Source organism: Dendrobates tinctorius, unplaced genomic scaffold (genome assembly GCF_039654945.1).
Source record: "Dendrobates tinctorius isolate UK_male_01 unplaced genomic scaffold, ASM3965494v1 ptg000038l, whole genome shotgun sequence".
Lineage (NCBI taxonomy): Eukaryota > Metazoa > Chordata > Amphibia > Anura > Dendrobatidae > Dendrobates > Dendrobates tinctorius.
The window spans coordinates 10411371-10432089 of record NW_027361706.1 but is presented as its reverse complement, the minus strand read 5'-3'; the positions used below and the strand labels follow the sequence as shown (position 1 = coordinate 10432089).

At 43.2% G+C, this 20719-nt stretch overlaps 1 protein-coding gene across 2 annotated transcripts in view; it reads right to left on the bottom strand.

Annotated features, from left to right (window-relative positions):
* Positions 1–20719, bottom strand: part of FGD3 (FYVE, RhoGEF and PH domain containing 3) — a 325835-nt gene that overhangs the window by 75322 nt on the left and 229794 nt on the right. For both annotated transcript variants that reach the window (XM_073574191.1, XM_073574190.1), the window contains exons 9-11: positions 14750–14888; positions 14452–14510; positions 10125–10271 (exon numbers count right to left, since the gene is read on the bottom strand). In XM_073574191.1, the coding sequence (XP_073430292.1) occupies positions 10125–10271; positions 14452–14510; positions 14750–14888 (345 nt within the window). The remainder of the gene's footprint in view (positions 1–10124; positions 10272–14451; positions 14511–14749; positions 14889–20719) is intronic.

The following is a 20719-nucleotide window of genomic DNA, read 5'->3' as shown; positions in this document are numbered from 1 at the left end:
AACCCCTTCCCACTTTTTTGGACAAATCAGGACGCTAGAAAGCACTTGCTGCTCTTATTTCCCCCAGGTGTCAATTAAATCTGGAGAGGAGAGTGATGCCAGTGCTAATTGTCCACAGGGATTGAGTGACAATGTCACGCAATCCCTGGGAAACCCAGTGCCGACACCACTGGAATGGTACAGGAAGTGTTGTTTTACTGCTTCTTTTTAACTCTTTCACTCACCCAGAGATCACATGTCAGTGTGTGCATGTATCCATTGGGCAGGTGACAACTGTGTTATACAACCTGCCCTGGCAGTATAAATCGGAGCAAGATCGGAACACAATGCTCAGACTGGCTGGTGGATCTACCGACCTGAGCGTGACGGCTGCATGCTCGGGTTGGGAAACCCACCGGCCCGTCCAAGCACAGCGTTCCGGTCTTTGTCAGAATTATACGTCAATCTGAATGCACCCCAACAGCAACTTTGAATGCTGCTCTTTAACCGTTTGGATGCCATTGTTAATCACTGAGGGTCATCATCTAAATGTTTGGGTTATAGAAGAGAGCATGCCAATGGTTTGGCATGTCATCTGGGGCCTAATAAAGGCCACCACTGCTGCCACCTTGGTCCTTCCAAGGAGTGGTGCGCTCCTGAAGATTGACAGTTCGGCTCAGCACCATGGTAGCGTCACTGGTCTGAGCTGGTCGCTTCAACGAGAAGCAACTTCGCTTCTGCCTGGCTAGATCCAGGCAACTTGAGAGCAGCTGTAAAGAAAAGAGCTTGCAAGCACTACTTTACTTGCCTAGGAAACCAGCCACCTCTGATACACTGCAGAGGTTGTCGGCAACCTAGGTAATGAGAAATACACAATACAATATAAAAACCTTCTGTTCTTGAGAACAAAGGATATTTGTAATAAGAGGTAAATTGCCACGTTGCAATTGTACTGATGGACAAATGCTACATGGGGAGCCCCAATAGGTTGTTGCTTTGACCTCAGACCCCAATATAATATATTTCATGCACTTATTTTTACGGTTAAGCAATAAACTTCCATATTCTTCTGCCGCTTCCTAATGCCATTCTAATTACACGTCATTTATTAGAGGATCTGGTGTAACAGTCTAGACGGTGACCTGAACTGTCTCCCGGAAAGTAATAATGTAGCAGTGTAATAGAGAAACTCATTATGGCATCATCCAGGTTTTTCTGCAACATTTTATAGCCAAAATTAATATGTACCGCCTATGATTGACGCATCCAGGAGCAAAACTCCTCAAAGTTTGCAGCTTGCAGAATCTCATGTTCTTAGATCCTCAAGGACAATATGAAATTTGTCGGCATTATTTCTCATGCATTATTCACAGTGATCTATACTGAACCAGGCATCACCCGCTGGCAGATCTGTCAAGGCTGTATTAATAAAGAAGCAAAAAGCGAGTTTGCCCAAGGCGTAGTACAATAGGGCGATCATTAGAATTGCAATGAAATCTAGGTTAAAAAAAAAAAAAAAAAAAAAGACCCAAAAAACAGAAAAAAAAAACCCTTGATTCACCAGGAGAGTCGGGAAAGAGACAGAACTTTCATATCCTATTTACAGCCTATTATGGAAATAACTGTTCAGAAATCAACTTTTTACTAACATTGGGCATTTGGAATGATTATTGTTGAGTCTTGTTCCGATGCGTCCGAAACCAAACAGATCATAAGGAATTTTTAATATATAGAATCAGCTCCGCTCCCTCATTTCCGGGACATCAATATTGCAGCTAATAAATCACAAGTATAGACTCATAAAACCAACAACTTGAGCTTTGGTCTCTCCAGAACCTGTTTTTTCATGGTGGCCAAATGTGTGATCTCTCCAGTACCTGTTTTTCTCTGGTCGCCACAAGTGTCAACCCTCCAAAAACCTGCTTTTCCATGGTGGCCACATGTGTGATCTCTCCAGAACCTGCTTTTCCATGGTGGCCACATGTTTCGATCTCAGCAGAACCTGCTTTTCCATGGTGGCCACATGTTTCGATCTCAGCAGAACCTGCTTTTCCATGGTGGCCACATGTGTGATCTCTCCAGAACCTGCTTTTCCATGGTGGCCACATGTGTGATCTCTCCAGAACCTGCTTTTCCATGATGGCCACATGTGTGATCTCTCCAGAACCTGCTTTTCCATGGTGGCCACATGTGTGATCTCTCCAGAACTTGCTTTTCCATGATGGCCACATGTTTCGATCTCAGCAGAACCTGCTTTTCCATGATGGCCACATGTTTCGATCTCAGCAGAACCTGCTTTTCCATGATGGCCACATGTATGATCTTCTCCAGAACCTGCATTTGTAAAGGTTTTCTGTAGACACTCATTTTACCCAAGGCAAATTAGTAGCTACAATGGTAAAAGGATACACTATTATACTGATAGAATAAAAACCTGCAGAATGTGCCATCGGATGCCATATCTCCAACAGTTTTCAACTGCTCCAAGGAGAAATCACTATCCATGAAAAGAAGCCAATGCAGGCTACACAATGGAGCCCAATAATGTTCCCCAGCATGCATCATGGGCCAAAATATATATGCTCACATGCATAATGGCTCATACCATCCTCCATTTTTTTTTTTGCATGCAAGAAAAATAGGTCGATGATTATCAGAGCTTTTTCTCCAATTTTCAGCAATTTTTCATTCATGCATTAAACCGTAAAAAAAAAAAAAAAAAACAGCGGGCACTAGGATAAAACACAGATGGCATCAGTGTGCAATCTCTCTTTTGAAGGGTCCATTGACTAGCATTGGCAAGCTCGATCTATGACTTGCAGCAAAACCGATGTGTCTTTGCAGGCATGTGAACAGCCCCATAGACTTTAATGCGTTCTAGCTGTGAAAAACTTTTGCAACTTTCATTTTTTTTTGCTATACATACATATACAGTATATGATATATAAACACACACATGCATAAACATACATATATATATATGTAATTATATATACACTCATACATGCACACATATATATATTATTCACGCTGCTCTCTGTATTCAAAAAACTAAAATAAATAATAAATTCCTCTTTGTTTTGCTGACTGCAGTTGTGAGCGGCTTTTAATTCACAGAAGACCTCCACCAATAATCCTCTTAGCCTTAGATTTGGAAAATCTAGGTTTTATGATAATACCCTCTTGGCCACCCACACTGGAAGATACTATTTACTGCACTGAAAAGTCTTACAAAATAGAGATGACCCCCATAAACACATTAGGAAAGATTTTTACAGAATTCTGCACAATTTGCACATATTTGCCTTTCACCACATGTATAAGGTGCGTTGTCCTAAGTGCACACTGAGGCTGTATACTTACCCAATTTGCCCAAAAAATCCCGGCACACACGGTTATGTTTCTTGAAGCCCCAATCACCAGACAGTAGCCCAAACAGTACCACTTTGGCGGGAGTCTGGCCACTAAGAGTCAGCGTATTACTTTTATGCGCTGGCTTAACTTGACGCTCATGGACACCAATGTGAAAGCTCCAACAGGCCCCCGATTATTGCAAGTCTCTAAATGTATTGGTTTTTGCATATAGACTAAAGAGACTTTTTGGGCCCCTTAAGCTACAGGGCCTGGGTGTCATTGCACCGTCTATTGTAGTTACACCCGGACGTATAGGAAACTGCATTCTCCTATAAATATGGGCACTGCATACATTTTGCTTTTAACATTCAGCCCTATGGTGGACAGATGCCATTTTATTCATGCAGACTGTGGCCACTGTTGGGCGTATACTGCATGAGTCTACATGCCCGACAATAGTTAAAAAAAAATTAAAAAAAATACTTTATCCACTTATTCTTATTCTGGTTTCACATTTCCCTTTTTTTCAGCTGCGTTTTTGCACATGCGCTTTTTTCCCCTATATTTAACATGGGTGCGCATACGTGCACGTTGGAATGCGCACGTATGCGTTTTTCGTGCGCTGCGTTTTTTTTAAGGTGTGCGTCCATAAAGTCCTGACGCTACATGTTGCATTTTTTGGTCCACCCGACTGCTTAAAAAAAAAACGCATGTGCACGTATGCGCACGTTTTTGCCAAAAAATTAACATTACAGTCTATGGGTGCGCATACGTGAGCGCTGGCATGCGCACATATGCGTTTTTTTTTAAGCATGCGTTTTTTAAGTCAACATTAGGGATGAGGTTTACTATATTGACTACTAACCCAAAACCATAACCCTAAACCTACTAACCCTAACCATGCATTTTTTAAGTCAACATTAGGGATGAGCTTTACTATATTGACTAGTAACCCTAAACCATAACCCTAACCATACTAAATATAACCATAACCAATCACGTGTGTGTTGGGATATGTGGAGGAGGTGTCGGTGGGAAATGCCTATAAGTCCATCATAGCAAAACTCTTATATACTGCCCGTAAGCTGATCGCACAAAAATGGATTGATGTTGTACCCCCAACGATTGGGGAGTTTGTCACTCGTGTGAATAATGTAATCCGATTGGAAGAGAGAATTTATAGAAAACGACATAAAGAGGCACACTTTGAAAAACTCTGGGCCATGTGGTTACAGTCGAGATAATCACATTGAGAAAGCCTGTATTGCAGTTGGGAAGGGGGGGGAGGGAGGAGGTTGGTGACGGGGAGGAAATTGAATGTCGTGTTTCCTTTTTTTTCTGTATGCAATGGAGATGATTTGAAAGCTTTGCCTAAATGTAATTATAACGACATTTGAATATAATAAATAATAATAAATTTATAATAATAATAAATTTTATTTTTATAGCGCCGACATATTCCGCAGCACTTTACATTTCAGAGGGGATTTGTACAGACAATAGACATTACAGCATAACAATAATCACATACAGTAGATTATAACAAATACCAAGAGGAGTGAGGGCCCTGCTCGCAAGCTTACAGTCTATGAGGAAAGAGGTAGACACGAAAGGTGGGTGGTAACAGTTGCCCTGATTGTATGGACCAGCCATAATGTTAAGTGTGTAACAGTACAGACACAGAGGGCTAATGGATGCATAAAGCATGTGGGAACATGATGCTGGGAACCTGGTTATGGTAAAATTTTTGGCTCTGCCACACAGGGATAGGTTAGGTTAATGTGTTGAGGCGATAGGCCAGTCTGAATAAATGCGTTTTCAGGACACGCTTAAAATTGTGGGGATTGGGGACTAATCGTATTGACCTGGGAAGTGCATTCCAAAGAATTGGCGCGGCACGTGTAAAGTCTTGGAGACGGGAGTGGGAGGTTCTGACTATTGAGGATACTAACCTCAGGTCATCAGCAGAACGGAGGGCGCGGGTAGGGTGGTATACTGAAACAAGGGAGGAGATGTAGGGTGGTGCTGAGCCATGGAGGGCTTTGTGGGTGAGGGTAATAAGTTTATACTGAATTCTGGAGTGGATGGGTAGCCAGTGTAATGACTGGCACAAGGTAGAGGCATCGGTGTAACGATTGGTGAGGAATATGATCCTGGCTGCAGCATTCAAGACAGATTGGAGAGGGGAGAGTTTGGTAAGAGGGAGACCGATTAGAAGAGAGTTACAATAGTCGAGACGAGAATGAATAAGAGAAACAGTAAGAGTTTTTGCAGAGTCAAAAGTAAGAAAAGGTCGAATTCTAGAAATGTTTTTGAGGTGCAGATGACAAGAGCGAGCCAGTGATCGAATGTGGGGGGCAAAGGAAAGCTCGGAATCAAGTATGACCCCAAGACAGCGGGCATGTTGCTGGGGAGTAATAGTGGAACCACAGACGGAAATGGCAATGTCGGGTGTAGGTACATTAGTAGCGGGAGGAAACACAAGGAGTTCAGTCTTTGACAGGTTCAGTTTCAGATATAGTGAGGACATGATATTAGACACAGCGTTTAGACAATCGCCAGTGTTTTCTAGAAAGGCTGGCGTGATGTCAGGAGAAGAAGCGTATAATTGGGTGTCATCAGCATAGAGATGGTACTGGAAACCAAATCTACTGATTGTTTGACCAATAGGGGCAGTGTACAAGGAGAAGAGTAGGGGGCCTAGAACCGATCCTTGAGGAACCCCAACAGTAAGGGGAAGGTGAGAGGAGGAGGAACCGGCAAAAGAAACAGTAAAGGAGCGGTCGGAGAGATAGGAGGAGAACCAGGAGAGAACGGTGTCCTTGAGGCCAATGGAATGGAGCATAGTGAGGAGGAGCTGATGATCCACAGTGTCGAATGCTGCAGAGAGATCCAAGAGAATTAGCATGGAGTAATGACCATTTGATTTAGCTGTTAGCAGATCATTAGAGACTTTAGTGAGGGCAGTTTCAGTGGAGTGTAAAGAGCGGAAACCGGATTGGAGAGGGTCGAGAACAGAGTTTTCTGAGAGATAGCGGATAAGACGGGAGTGGACCAGGCGTTCCAGGAGTTTAGAGATGAAGGGAAGATTAGAGACAGGTCTATAGTTAGCGGCACAATTTTGGTCGAGGGATGGTTTTTTAAGTAGTGGATGTATGATGGCATGCTTAAATGAGGAGGGAAAAATACCAGAAGAGAGAGAGAGGTTAAATATTTTAGTTAGGTGAGGGGTGACAGCAGGGGAAAGGGACTGGAGGAGATGTGACGGAAATGGGTCACTGGTGCAAGTAGTTGGGCGAGAAGATGCAAGGAGCCTGCTTACTTCTTCTTCTGTGACTGGTTCAAAATCAGAGAGTGAGTTAGATGCAGTGGGGGAGGGAGGACAGTGCATGGTATGAGGGGATTTGGAGATAATTTCCTGTCGGATCTGGTCAATTTTTTCTTTGAAGTAATTGGCCAGATCGTCAGCTCGGAGCTCAGTGGTTGGGGCCTGTACTCTTGGATTGAGTAGAGAATGAAAAGTGTCAAAGAGACGTTTCGGGTTATTGGACAGTGAGATGATGAGGGTGTTGAAATAGGTTTGTTTGGAGAGGTGAAGGGCAGTGTTGTATGTTCTAAGCATAAACTTAAAATGGATGAAATCTTCGTGTAGATTGGATTTTCTCCACAGACGTTCGGCGCACCTGGAGCACCGCTGCAGGAAACGTGTTTGCACCGTGTGCCAGGGTTGTCGCCGTCTGCGTTGTGGTGTTCTATTTATAGGGGGTGCAAATTCATCCAGGGCAGTTTGAAGTGTTTCATTGTAATGCTTCAATGCAGAATCAGGACATGAGAGGGAGGAGATAGGGGCCAATGAAGACTGCAAGTTCTTCAGAAGTTTCTGGGTGTTAATGGCCTGTGTGTTTCTATAAGTCTGGACAGTGGGGGTGACCTGAGCAGCCTGGCAGTTCTTTATAGAGAATGAAAGAAGATTGTGGTCAGAGAGCGGGAGAGGGGAGTTTGCAAAATCATCCACTGCACAAAGCCGAGAGAAGACCAAGTCGAGGGAGTTTCCGTCTTCATGCGTTGGAGAATTAGTAAGCTGCGAAAGGCCAAATGAGGAGGTTAGAGATAAAAGGTGAGTAGCAGATGGGGAGAGGGGAAGAGCAATGGGGATGTTGAAATCTCCCATGAGGAGGGTAGGGATGTCACAGGAGAGAAAATGTGGAAGCCAAGTGGCAAAATGATCCAGGAACTGATGGGAGGGGCCGGGAGGACGATATACCACCGCCACTCGCATGGAGAAGGGGGTGTAGAGTCTGACGGCATGGACCTCAAAAGAAGGGAAGACAAGTGAGGGTACTTGAGGGATAACCTGAAAGGTACATTTTGGTGATAGGAGCAGACCAACGCCTCCACCAGCTCTATTGTCTGATCTTGGGGTATGAGAGAAGTGTAGCCCCCCGTATGAAAGAGCAGCAGCAGCGGTAGTATCTGACTGCTGGATCCAGGTTTCAGTAAGAGCCAGAAGGTTAAGAGAATTAGAAAGGAAGAAGTCATGAATGAAGGAGAGTTTGTTACACACTGAGCGAGAATTCCAAAGTGCACAATTAAGAGAGACAGATGGCATGCAGGGAATATTAATAAGATTAGAGGGGTTTCTGAGTGTAGCAGTGGGGGGGTTTGACTTTCTATAACATGGGGGACCAGGGTTGGGAGCAATGTCTCCTGCAACTAGGAGAAGGAGGATAGAAAGAGTGAGCAGATGGTTAAGTGATTTGTGAGAGCGTCTCTGGTGTTGAATGGTGGGACTGGCTGGATCTGTGCAATTTAACAATGTGAAAAGAGCATGAGTGCTATACATAGGAGAGGAAAGGAGCGAGGGGCCAATATGGATGGAGTGTGGAGAGTTAATGCCAGGGCGGTGGATGTGTGTGAATGCAGCGGCCAGGATAAAAATTACACAAATGCATATGGTATATATTTGTTGTACTCCAAATGTACAGAGAGTAGATGTATATAAATGTCTTACCTGTCTCTTGCCCTGTCTATCTGCCATGTTATAACTGCCAGAAGTACTTTGATACATGTACTTAGATTACATGTGCATAAATGCCACCCCTGCATAAATGCTCCCCCTAGCTAGGTCTGAATATATAGGAGGTTACGGCTAAGTTTTTTTTTTTTTTTTTGGGCTCTCTCTTCTCGTTAATCAATCACACTAAATTGAGACACCAGGACCCAATAAAATGTTGTGGTCAAATAAACACATGTCCAGCACTACATGGATCATAAAGCACTTTGAAAAGTTTCTTGACCTCACAACATAAGGGGACAAGCAGAGTAAGTTGAAATAACTATATACCAGATATAAGCTTGCAGAGTTGAAAACACATAGATAGCATTCAGGATTAACTGCTTGCTGACATTGAATGGAGACACAGGAGTGGATTCAGAGCAGAGATTGGAAAAGCTGGTTACCAGATATAAGCTTGCAGAGTTGAAAACACATAGATAGCATTCAGGATTAACTGCTTGCTGACATTGAATGGAGACACAGGAGTGGATTCAGAGCAGAGATTGGAAAAGCTGGTTACCAGATATAAGCTTGCAGAGTTGAAAACACATAGATAGCATTCAGGATTAACTGCTTGCTGACATTGAATGGAGACACAGGAGTGGATTCAAAAATCTTTGGTTTAAAAAAAAACATAACCATAACCCCTAACCCTAACCCTACCACTAACCCTAACTCTAACCCTACCCCTAACTCTTACCCTAACCCTACTAACCCTAACCCTTACCCTACTAACCATAAACCCTAACCCTACCCCAAATCCTTTTTTGGGTGAAGACAAACAATGTGGAAAAAAACGCAAACGCACTAAAAATGCATAAAAACTCTGCGTTTTTTTCCTGCATGCGCATAAAAATGCTTGAAAAAAATGCAGCGTTTGTTTGCATGCGTTTTTTCCATGCATTTTTTTGCGCAAAAAAACGCGCTGCAAAAAAGGCAAGTGTGAAAGTAGCCTTAGCAGCATAAATTGCAATGGTTCAAGAGTCATCAATTGAGTAAAACGTATAAATCCCTTAAAAAAAAAAATCAATTTATTAGGTATGCATTAGAAAATACTACAAAGAAAATGCACAAAAATATAATAATTTGAATAGCCTTGATAGGATGAACAACAAAGACCTCAGATGAACAGGTCCAATAAAGACACCAGACAACACCAGGACCACTGTAAATCCCTACAGTCATACCCTGTATATTGATACTGCCTAGCCGTGAGGGCCCGCACCCATAAGTGAAAAATGGCACCCCCACTCAAAGGTGGCTCTCTCTATGTAACCCTGACAGTGTGCCCTAGCATAGTGAAGACCCCGATTCATAGATGCCGCACTGATGGTCAAAAACAAATAATCACATGGTGTCTTTAGTGGACCTGTTCTTCCGAGGTCTTTATTGTTCATCTTATCAAGAGTATTTGGTTTATTATATTTTTACTCATTTTCTTTCTTGTTTGCTTGGTGGGTTTTTAATGCACACCTAAAAAATAGATTCTTTAAGGGATTTACGGCATGTTTTTCTCCTCTTAGTCTTAAAAACTTTCTTCATCTTGATTGGCAAGAAGGCGTGACTTGGATGAAAATTAGGCACGGCTTGAAATGTGACAACATATGCTAAAATTGTTTAAAAATTTTGGCACAAAGTAGACCCAACAATTTTATCTTTGACTGTTTGGTCTAAGTTAACAGCATCTAAAAAGTAGGCAGGATTAGCAAAACCGTCCCATTGTGCACCTCCTTACCAGGTATAGATAGCGATCCTGGGCCGTCCCATTCTTTGCAGATAGTTTCTGGATATGCCCTTCTTTGATGAGTTCATTCGCAGGGTTCACAATATCCTCCTCACCTCCAAGTCGCTCATACACCTCCAGCAGTTTATGCATCTTTTCCTGAAAGAGTTTTTATAGGGTCATCATCAGAGTCCAGAGAGTAGCGGAAACGTTGCCTACAATGGTAGGACCATTAAATATTAAACTATAGTTGGTTTTCCAAACTAGCCCTGCTTTGATGGGATTCAGGCTAAAGAACCGGTCACTTGCCATAAGTTTTTCTTTTGGTCCCTGCATGTATCTGTTCTCACAACTCAATACGGTTCAACCGGCATGGCCAACCACTCTCTCCAAGGGCCTTAGAGAGGGTGAATGATCCGTCTCAGTATGTATGCCATTGCACATATCGGAAGTTTCTCCTCTTAGACCCCTTTAGGTTATGGAAAATTTGTCATTGATTTAAATGCCCCTTTGTTTCGAAAGCGGTCGAATTTCCAATATCGAAAATCATTGGACAGCCTCGTAGGAAGGTTGAGCACCGTTTATAGTCTGCTGATTTTGGAAATCAATGGTGCCCCAAAGCAACAGACATTTTCACTCCTATCAGTGATGAGCGACCGTGCTGGTATAAGGTGTTATCGGAGCATGCTCAGGTACTGAGCATGCAGGGATTGGCTAACAAACAGGAAATGCCTGCATATGTCGAATAGCCACGAGACATGCAGCCGCGGGGACTTGAACATATTTTTCGAGCACGCCGAAGACACTCGGTTAGCACCTGAGCATGCTCAGATAACACCTTATCCCAGCACGTTCGCTCATCACTAATATCTATGACATACATGTGACATTTGTATCAGTCTTTACCTTTTATCCTGGCTCATTAATATACCAATATGTGTGGACTGAAGTTATTGGCTCGTGAAAACATTTTGTGATTAAAATATATATGCTTTATGATTTCTAAGTGCGGTCTCCAAAGTGGTTGCCAATTCTAACAAGCAGCCATTTTGAATTGATGTACAGTACTGTGCTAAAGTTTTAGGCAGGAGTAAAAAAAAAAATGTGGCAAACTAAACATGTTTTAAAAAAATCAAAGTGTTAATAGCTTATTTTTATTAATTCATAAAATCCAAAATAAGTGAAGAATTGCGACCAAAAAGCCATGGAAACCAGGCAGGCGACTCAACTATGCACAAAAACATAGGGCAGTAGGTGATCTACACTAATATTTGGCTGTAACAAAAGGAAGTTTTGCTTACTGAAGGACTCGAGAGCTGTCATATAATGCGCGCAGCAATGAAGCACATGTTTGAGGCTGTATTTTAGAAAATAGAGTTGGGGATTTGGTCAGGATTAATGGTGTCCTCAATGCTGAGAAATACAGGCAGATCTATCCTGTAATATCATAAGGGAGGTGTCTGATTGGTTCCAAATTTATTCTGCAGCAGGACAACCACCCCAAACATATAGCCAATGTCATTAGAGTGAATCTGTCACCAGGTTGTTGCTATTAATCTGAGAGAGCATGATGCTGGGACAGAGACCCCGATTCCAGCTATGTATCATTTACTGGGCTGCTTGCTGCAGTTTTCATAAAAATCACTATTTTCTCTGCTGCAGATTTAGCAGTGCTCTAAATGCTGAGCTCTGTATAATTCCACCCACATCCCTGATTGCCAGCTTTCTCTGTAAACTGTGCATAGGCAGAAAGCTGCCAATCAGTGGTGGGGGCGGGTTTAAACAGAGGAGGCGCACGAGACAACTAGTTTTCAAGTGATAATCACCTGCTGATAACACTGTTTTTTTATTGAAACTACAACAAGCAGTCCAGGAAATAACACATTGCTGGAATCAGGGTCTCTGCCACTACATAATGCTGCACCCAGATTGAGTTGCAAAAACCTTTTGTCAGATTCCCTTTAAGTACTATCTTCAGCATGACGAACAAGGAGATGAAGATTGGGCACCAGAGCCAAGTGACATATTGCACTTCTACTAGTCGGCACCATTCAGATGCATTGCATTAGTTATAGCCTTGAGTTATTCACCAATGTATCTGCTGATATTATATATTCTGCCCTATTGTAGTTTTATTATCACCTTTAACAGCGACTTTGTGAGATATCAGCGGAGCAGTGACGTCATTGCTGACAGCCCGTAAAGGTCATCAGAGCACCTTGTTAAATTCATCATTACGTAATAATAATCATTAGTGGGAAAAATGGAGATTTTAATAGGAATAAAGGTTCCAATTCATCAGTTATCAGCAGAGTTCGGGTGCAAAACTGCCTAAAATGTTGCAGCATTTTGCGCAACTAGTAATTGCACAAAATAGATGCGACTTTCTACACTTTTCACAGAAGCTGAAAGATGCACCAAACTAATTAAGAGGCGCATACCTCTTAATAAATATCCACTATAGAGCGCTCTTCATCAAGACTGGCGTACAAAACAACAATCGCTTGATAAATCTTGTGTCCATAGAACTCAGCACTTGTGGGGTCAAATGTTGATATGGGATTTTATTGGGGAAAAAAACACCAAAATATTCACTGTAACGTTTCGATCCAAACAAAGGACCTTCATCAGACAGTCGGATTGATGAAGTGGATATGTAGCACTAAAAACAGTATGGCGACATACATTACTTGTGTACAACGTTATTGTTGAAGGCATACACAAGTGATGTGTCTCGTCATAGTCCCAGTATTTCACTTTCTTCTGATGAAGGTCCGGTGTTTGGGCCGAAACGTCACAATGAATATTTATTTATTATTACTGATGAGCGAACGTGCTGGGGATAAGGTGTTATCTGAGCATGCTCGGGTGCTAACCGAGTGTCTTCGACGTGCTTGAAAAATATGTTCGAGTCTCCGCCTGTTTGACAGCTGCACCTCACGCAGGGATTGTCCGCTCGTTGAAAAGCTGGGAGACATGCAGCCGCGGGGACACAAACATTTTTCGAGCATGCCGAAGACACTCGGTTAGCGCCAGAGCATGCTCAGATAACACCGTATCCCAGCACATTCGTTCATCATTATAATCACATATTAGCATTTGACCTCCGGATCCCGATCTGTCAATGGGTTAAGCAAAAATTTACCAGCAGTCCTATGCAAAATGCCATATTTAATCGGAGTTTTGCTAAATCCAAGCTCATCTGTAATCTGCATGTAGTACCGTAATATACTGCAGCACGCAGGTCGCCTGCATGTAGTGCCCAAACTGTGCGCTCTCAATAATCTACGCATCCAGGTCAGGCATCCAGCTAAGCGCAGTGTTTAGAGATGTGGATGATCAGATCATGCCGTTTCAGCCTCAGGGAGACTAGATGAGAAGATTTGGAATGATAATGAGGGAAGCGGAGAGCAAATATCAACTAGGGATGAAAAACCAGGACACCCACGTGATAAAAGGCTTCATTAGTCTATCATCTCCTCCCTCTGCCTCCATTTGGGTAATAATTAAGTAAAATAGTTCTGGGGTTTTAGTGTCATTATAGCTGTCAATCAACAGCGTGAAATCAGAGAGAAGAGAGAAAAAGTGGTAAAATCCGGAATAAATATGCATGTGACGTTCACGGTCTGAACAAGGAGAAAAGTGGGTTGTTACGCACTGTCCATTTACACCGGCCGACCGGCTACTTGTTCGCTGACCAGTGGTCATTTAGTAGCCCATTTAGGCACCTCAGATGCACACAGAACAATCTGTAAGAGATCATTCGGTGTCCATGTGCTGCCGAGAACAACGGCAGCCCAAGTCCTGTTTACACAGGATGATGTGCTGCCGAGGACGATGGTCTTTCGTGCAAACCAAAAGATAGTTTCACCTGACGAACAAGCGTTTCTCTTGCGATCTGCAGCCAGTATAGACTGCACAATTGTCGTGAAAAAAAGGCGTTTTTAGCAGTGCTCGTTTAAGATAACCGTGCCACGTAAACGCACATTAAGTGGGGACAAGTTTTCAGCCCCTTTTACGTAACCAATAAATGTCTTTTCTCAGACAGGGTTCTTGAAAAACAAAGTATATTTATAAAGTTGTAGATCATAGGATGATTTTGTCCACGATTAAGATCTTGATCCTTAGGAGTAACCGATACTTGTAGCCTCGGCTGCTGGAAAAATGCACAATGTACGGAGCCGGAACACCACAGTGCCATACTCTGTGTATGGTTGGCGGTGGTGTCAGGTGCTGGACCCTCCACCGTTTTGTAAATGTCCTGCCGTATTAATTTATTTCCATTCTCCTAATATTTAGGGGAAAAAAATGCTCCAGATTTGTGAATGGCCTTACTCACCATTTTTCGAATGGCTGCATTCGAGTGATTCGCCGCAGTGGAAATCAGCTCCAGGGACTCTGTAATAAGGATGATCCAATTACACATTAAACATTCAGGCATCGCGCAGACTGCAGTCCATCACGGTGCACCACAAGGTTATACTAAGGTGGCCGATCGTCAGAGGAGCGACCTCAGAGAACACGGGGACACAAACAACTATTATCAAATACAACCGGATCTCATGGGGACGGAAGGAACAGTAGGATCATTGTCTCGGGCACGGCATCTAACGAGACGTAGTTATTAAATATCATACTCTCTGCATCCTTTCTATCCGCCGAGTCCTCGGGCAGTTTCTTCAAATAATCTTTCAGGAGAAGTTCATAGCGAGGAATTCGTTGGACCGGCTCCAGCATGTGATGCTGTAACGTCAGGTTCCCACAGACGTCTTCCTTCTGTAAAGAATAAAACACCAGACAGATGTCAATGGAAAATCAGGATGTTGCAGAACACAGCACAGACTTACCACCGCGTGGTCATCCTGTCCTACGTTACCCAATCATGACCAGAAGGTCTTCTACATGAAGTGACGTCTTATGGTCTTACTCATGGCTTCCTGCTATTTCGAAACCAACTGCATCATCAATGGTGTAACTAAAGTTTGATAGGTCCCAGTGCAAAACATGGACTGCCACACAAAGTATACCCCAAAAAAGAATATCCCCAAAGAGCTTTACCCATTCTCCTCTCAGAAGTAGGCCGACAAGGACAGAAAATCAAAGAACCCATCAAGCTATAATGGCGTGTCACCCAGAGCAGCTACAAATATACTGGTACTGGAAAGAAAAGTAAGCAAGTACCCAACTGACATAAGACATTTTATTACAGCACCCCTGGGGCACTCACAGACACAACACACTTTCATCTTACAAGATATTTTATGCAATGTTAGTGCCTACAGCCGGCCACTCACCACCTCCATCGGAAGCCACTTTGCTTGCATAAGCAGCACTGTACGGTGCCGATAAACGACTGTGACCTCCAGCTTGGTCGATATGTAAGGGGGGGGGGGTGACAGAGGCCGTCATATGCCTCCCCCTCTTTGAACACTGTTCATATTAAAAATATGCAGTTCCAAAGAGTTAATAAATGTTAATGTATTCATTTACTGTTACTGTAATGCATATGTACTTTACAGGTATTGTGTATAGGATCAGGGATAGAAGATAGAAGGGTAGCAGTAGCACAGGACAATAGTGGGACTAGAATATTGGGGGCATACTAGAGATAGAGAATGAGAGTGTTAGAATAGCATAGTTAGCATAAAAGGGTTTTTTCTAGTCTAGACTGGGAGGAGCTACAGATGGGTGTAGTATAGAGCAGTGGGATATAGTGAGGAGACTTCCTGGTTTAGGGGGGAGTAGTGATGCAGCAGTAAAAGAGGACAGTCAGATAGCTGTGGGGGTGAAGTTGCTAAGGCAAGCAGGGACCCCAGGCAGCAGAGCGTGAAAGTGGTCACCATATTTAACGGTAACCATTCTCAGGAAGATCTGGAGCTGACAGATGGAATTAGGCAGAGCTGAGCGTGCCTTTTATCTTTTCCTATTGAAACCGGACAAAGGGGAATGATAGGAAGTTGGTGGACCTAAAAGGCATGGATGTCACAGAAAGGACACAGATTGTTCAGCGGGGCAGAGATTGTCCAGTGGGGTCAGAGATTGTTCAGCAAGGCAGAGATTTCTCAGCAGAGGCAGAGATTTCTCAGCAGGGGCAGAGATTTCTCAGCAGGGGCAGAGATTTCTCAGCAGGGGCAGAGATTTCTCAGCAGGGGCAGAGATTTCTCAGCAGGGGCAGAGATTGTCCTGCGGGGACAGAGATTGTCCTGCGGGGACAGAGATTGTCCTGCGGGGACAGAGATTGCCAGAACAGACAGATTGTCAGGAGAAGCAGAGATTTCCAGGAAGGCTCCAGGAATATCATTGCATGAGAACTGTGCTGCATCTGTACTAAGAACCCTGCTGCTAAGTAAAGTTAAACTGTTAAGTATGGACATAGATTCTGGAGTCGTTTGTAAGAACGGGAATCTGGAGCCAGGATCTACTGTTCTACTTTATATTTCCTTTGTGGGGAGCCAGGGTGTGGCGACGCAGCAGCTCCTCGCCACGACTACCACCCTTGGCCACCTCACAGATATGCTCCTTGCAGTGGGGCATGGCTTCCGCAAATAAACAGCTTGGCTCAAAATCACAGCACTGGGACTCCTGTGCAGCACTGTCCCTGTGCAGGATAGCACAGCATGATTGTTGTCATGTCCTTTAGCTTGATGTCAATGTGCCATATGAGAGTGTGAGTGTAAGGGTTCCTGATGTTCCCTTGTCCAAGATGGAGTTTGGTACTTCGCCCTGCCCTTGAACTTCCTGTCAGTCCTGCTATTTTAGTCCGGGTCAGGAGATCCTCCTTGCCTGAGTATATTGCTGCTGTTGGCTCCTGAGCTTCTGCCTGTTTGCTTCTGGACTCCCTGCTGCTGCTCGTTACTCAGTGCTCTGCCTCTCCACATTCAGCTGCCTTCAGTCCTCTGTGCGGCTCCTTGCCTATTGTCCGGACTTCTAGTGAGGAGCTACTCACCTCCGACACAGTTGTTGTCAGTAAGAAGTTCTGACTCCATTATCTCTTCTTGGACTATGTCTGTTGGGCTGCAGTGCTGGACTTGAGCGGGACTTTTCAGCCCAAAAGGTACATTTAGAGACCTTCTCCTGTTAGCGTTCCACCTGTGTATTTCTGGACTTCCACATATAAATGCCGTGTGCACTTGGGATCATATTATTGCTGGACTTCCACGTTTAAGTGCTGTTTGTATCCTCACCCATATTATTGCTGGACTTCCACGTTTAAGTGCCGTGTGCACTCGTGCGTCATATTACTGCTTGATTGGTTCGTATTAGCGGTCGTGCCCCGCTATTCAGTTTGCTGAACATTTCTATATTGTGCTGTGCACTTCGATACAATTGCAGGAAGATCTCTGTAAGTTTTGGTTTCACTTCTTACTTTTTTAAATACACTAGTTTGCCTCAGCTTTGGTCTCAGATTCGTTTTATCTCACGCAATAAGATTCCAAAGTTCCCACATAATTGTTACAGTGAGCCCCCTACTCTTCTGAGAATGATCACAGTTGCATCCTCAATCGTTATGCCTGTAACCATTAGAATGACAAATACTGTTGCCATTTATATTCCTTCACATAGCTATCATGGGGCCAAGACCTTGATATGACCAGTTATGATGAAAGCAAGCAAAAAAATAATCTTGAAATATTCCAGTTTTCACTCTAACCACTTGAACACTAACAACTAGCTGACACTTCCTGAAGTTGACTTGTCAGCTTTGCTGTACAGACTGGGTCAGCATAAACAGTCAACTAACTATTAAGGCTCATTCAAATGTTCGATTTTCACGTACAAGTGCTATCCGTGTTTTTCACTGATGGCACTCGCACCTTTGATAACCTATTGGGCAGGTACGGACTGGGGCTGAAATTCAGCCCTGGCATTCGAAATCACACAGTCCCATGGTATTCCCATCCCCCAGCACCAGATGAGATATATTACTAATAATATCCTGGATGCAGGAAAGCAAGATTTACTACAAGACCAATATTTCTAGTGATACCTGTGACCTGCTGGGGTAAGTGACGGAGTCAGCGACTTTGTGCTACGTCACTATTCTTAACAGCATGGGTGTCTTGAGAACACTGATTCTGCCAACAACGTAGGAGACCAGGCAGCCCACAACCAGACAGGCCCTTCTGGAATTTGCCTGAATTGCCAGATGGCCAGTCTGGCCCTGCTATTGGGTCACTCCTATGTCAGTGATTTATCGCGGATGAGGAGATCCATTGAACATTGCAGAGACATGTCAGATTTTGATCCAAGGGTTGGATCAAAATTAGCAATGCAAGTCAATGGGTCCTTGAAAAAAAAAAAAAAACGGACTGCTCTCGGATGACATGCGAGTGCAGTCTGATTTTCATGGATTATCAGAATGGAGAAGACAGAGAAAATTGATCAAGCTCAGATCAAACTCATTAGATCATTTGTCTTGTATATGGAAAATTTGGACGTGTGGATGAGCCCTTAAAAGGAGGAATCAATGGCATCTTAATTGTACTAATGGAGGCAGGATTACCCCACTATGCATACAAGTAAAGCCCCCGTCACACACGGTGAGATCGCTGTGTGTGACAACTATCAGTGACTGGCCCCCCTGCCGGGTATCGCTGATCGTTGTGGAAAGCCCTGGACATTTTTTTGATCGTTGGTCTCCCGCTGGACAGCACGCATCGCTGCGTGTGGCAGGTGGGAGACCAGCGATCAGCGAGCTGGAGCTGGTAACCAAGGTAAACAGCAGGTTTCTAAGCGCCGTGCGGCGCTTAGAAACCCGCTGTTTACCTTGGTTACCAGCTCCCTGCACCAGCGCGCTGGTATCTTAACGTACACTGCGGGTAACTAAGCGACGTGCGTCGCTTGTTACCCGCGTGTCGCTGTCCTGATCGCTGCTGAGATCTGCCTGTTTGGCAGCTCACCAGTGATCATATGGCGACACATCAGCGATCCTGACAAGTTCATATCTTTGTCGGGATCGCTGGTGAGACTCTGTAAGCAGCTGCCCAGTCACTCCTTCTCTGGGAGAGGTCACTGCACCTCCAGGAGGCTTTATAAGTCTATGACCTGTCACCATCAGTCAACTTTCATTCATTGCAGCTGCCATAAAGCACACACATATACCAGGGAAGAACACACACCGATGACCAACGCATGGTCTATACAGGAATAATAATGTGCAATTAAAAAAAAATAATAGTAGTTTCTGTTTATACACAAGTATAAACCTAAAATCTAAATTAGGAAATATTCCCTTTAAGAACCAAACCATGCATAGAATAGGAAAATGGATTTCAGAATTGCATTACTATTTTATAAAATTATGTTTTGTATTATTATTTTTAGTGTCAAAAATCTTGCAGAAGATCAACGCGATTGCATGAAGTTGGAGGCACACTGCACTTTAGGATTGCTCCAAACAAGCCATGGGCCCCATATGGAAGCCATTCTCTGATCTTACAAAATGATGGCATCTCTCTTTAGGAGGCGGTTTGATCTACGGGACCACCACCGATCGTAAAAGCACTAGATTCGGAGAGGACTCCCATTTAATGTCTTTCTAGTGAATGGTGCAGTTCTCGGCCATGCCAGGTAGCACTGATCAGTGGATTGAAGAAGGGGTTTCTTTGTGTTTTTTTTTTCAAATTAGGGGGAAAAAATTTACCAAAAGAATGTTATGTCGTGTTTTATTTATTTATTTTTTGTATTTTGTTTCATGGGTTTTTTTCTTGAAATGTAAATATTCTATTTTTTTTTTTGTATTATAAATCACATAGAGCAGCTAAACTGTACGGCACAACGCCTGGCATATATCAAACACCAGAATATTTTCCACTTGAATTCACATTGTTTAAAGCATTTAGCTCGTTTGACAAGATGATGGAATCTAGAATTAGAACACGGAAAATCCCAAGTGCTGCATTAATACAAAACCGCGTAGTGATTGTACGCAGTGCAACAACAATAGCACCGTGAATGGAGAGCTCCGTCTCCTCCACCTCTACGCGCGGCACATTCATCTCCATTGTTGAGAACTTGTTCACATTTTCAATTATTTGGCAGATTGCTTTTCAGCAAATTACATTTCCTCAGATAACGAGGGAATTGTTATAAGCGCTACATCAGGAGTAACACAACCTGACGCAACGGCGCTTTATCATTTATCAGCTGCTGAAAATGTAATTGACAAATTCATCATTATTTAAAAGGCTCTGAAATCTTGCTATATTCTGCTAAATTATAAAATATCAATTATGTCCGAGCTGAGTAAGGATCTCCATTATTACCAAACATTTACTATAACTAGAACATATTCATCTAGGGTGAAATTGCCTTAGGCTACAGCTACATTGACCAGGGAGATGTGGTACAAAAAACACTGGTGCAAAGAGTGAAAACTGCGACCAAAAACGGTTGTATCTGCCTTGTACAGAGTTTGACACTTTTTGGGCATGACTTAACAAGGGGCATGGCTTAGGGAGAAAGAGCTGCGAATTAAGACACAAAATTGTTCAAATTTTTGATGCAAAGAAACTAATGGGTGGTGTAAACCTAAAGGCTATGAACACCTTTGACGTAGAAAAAAAATATATTTTTACATATGTTAATAGATTAGCTTTAATTAATAA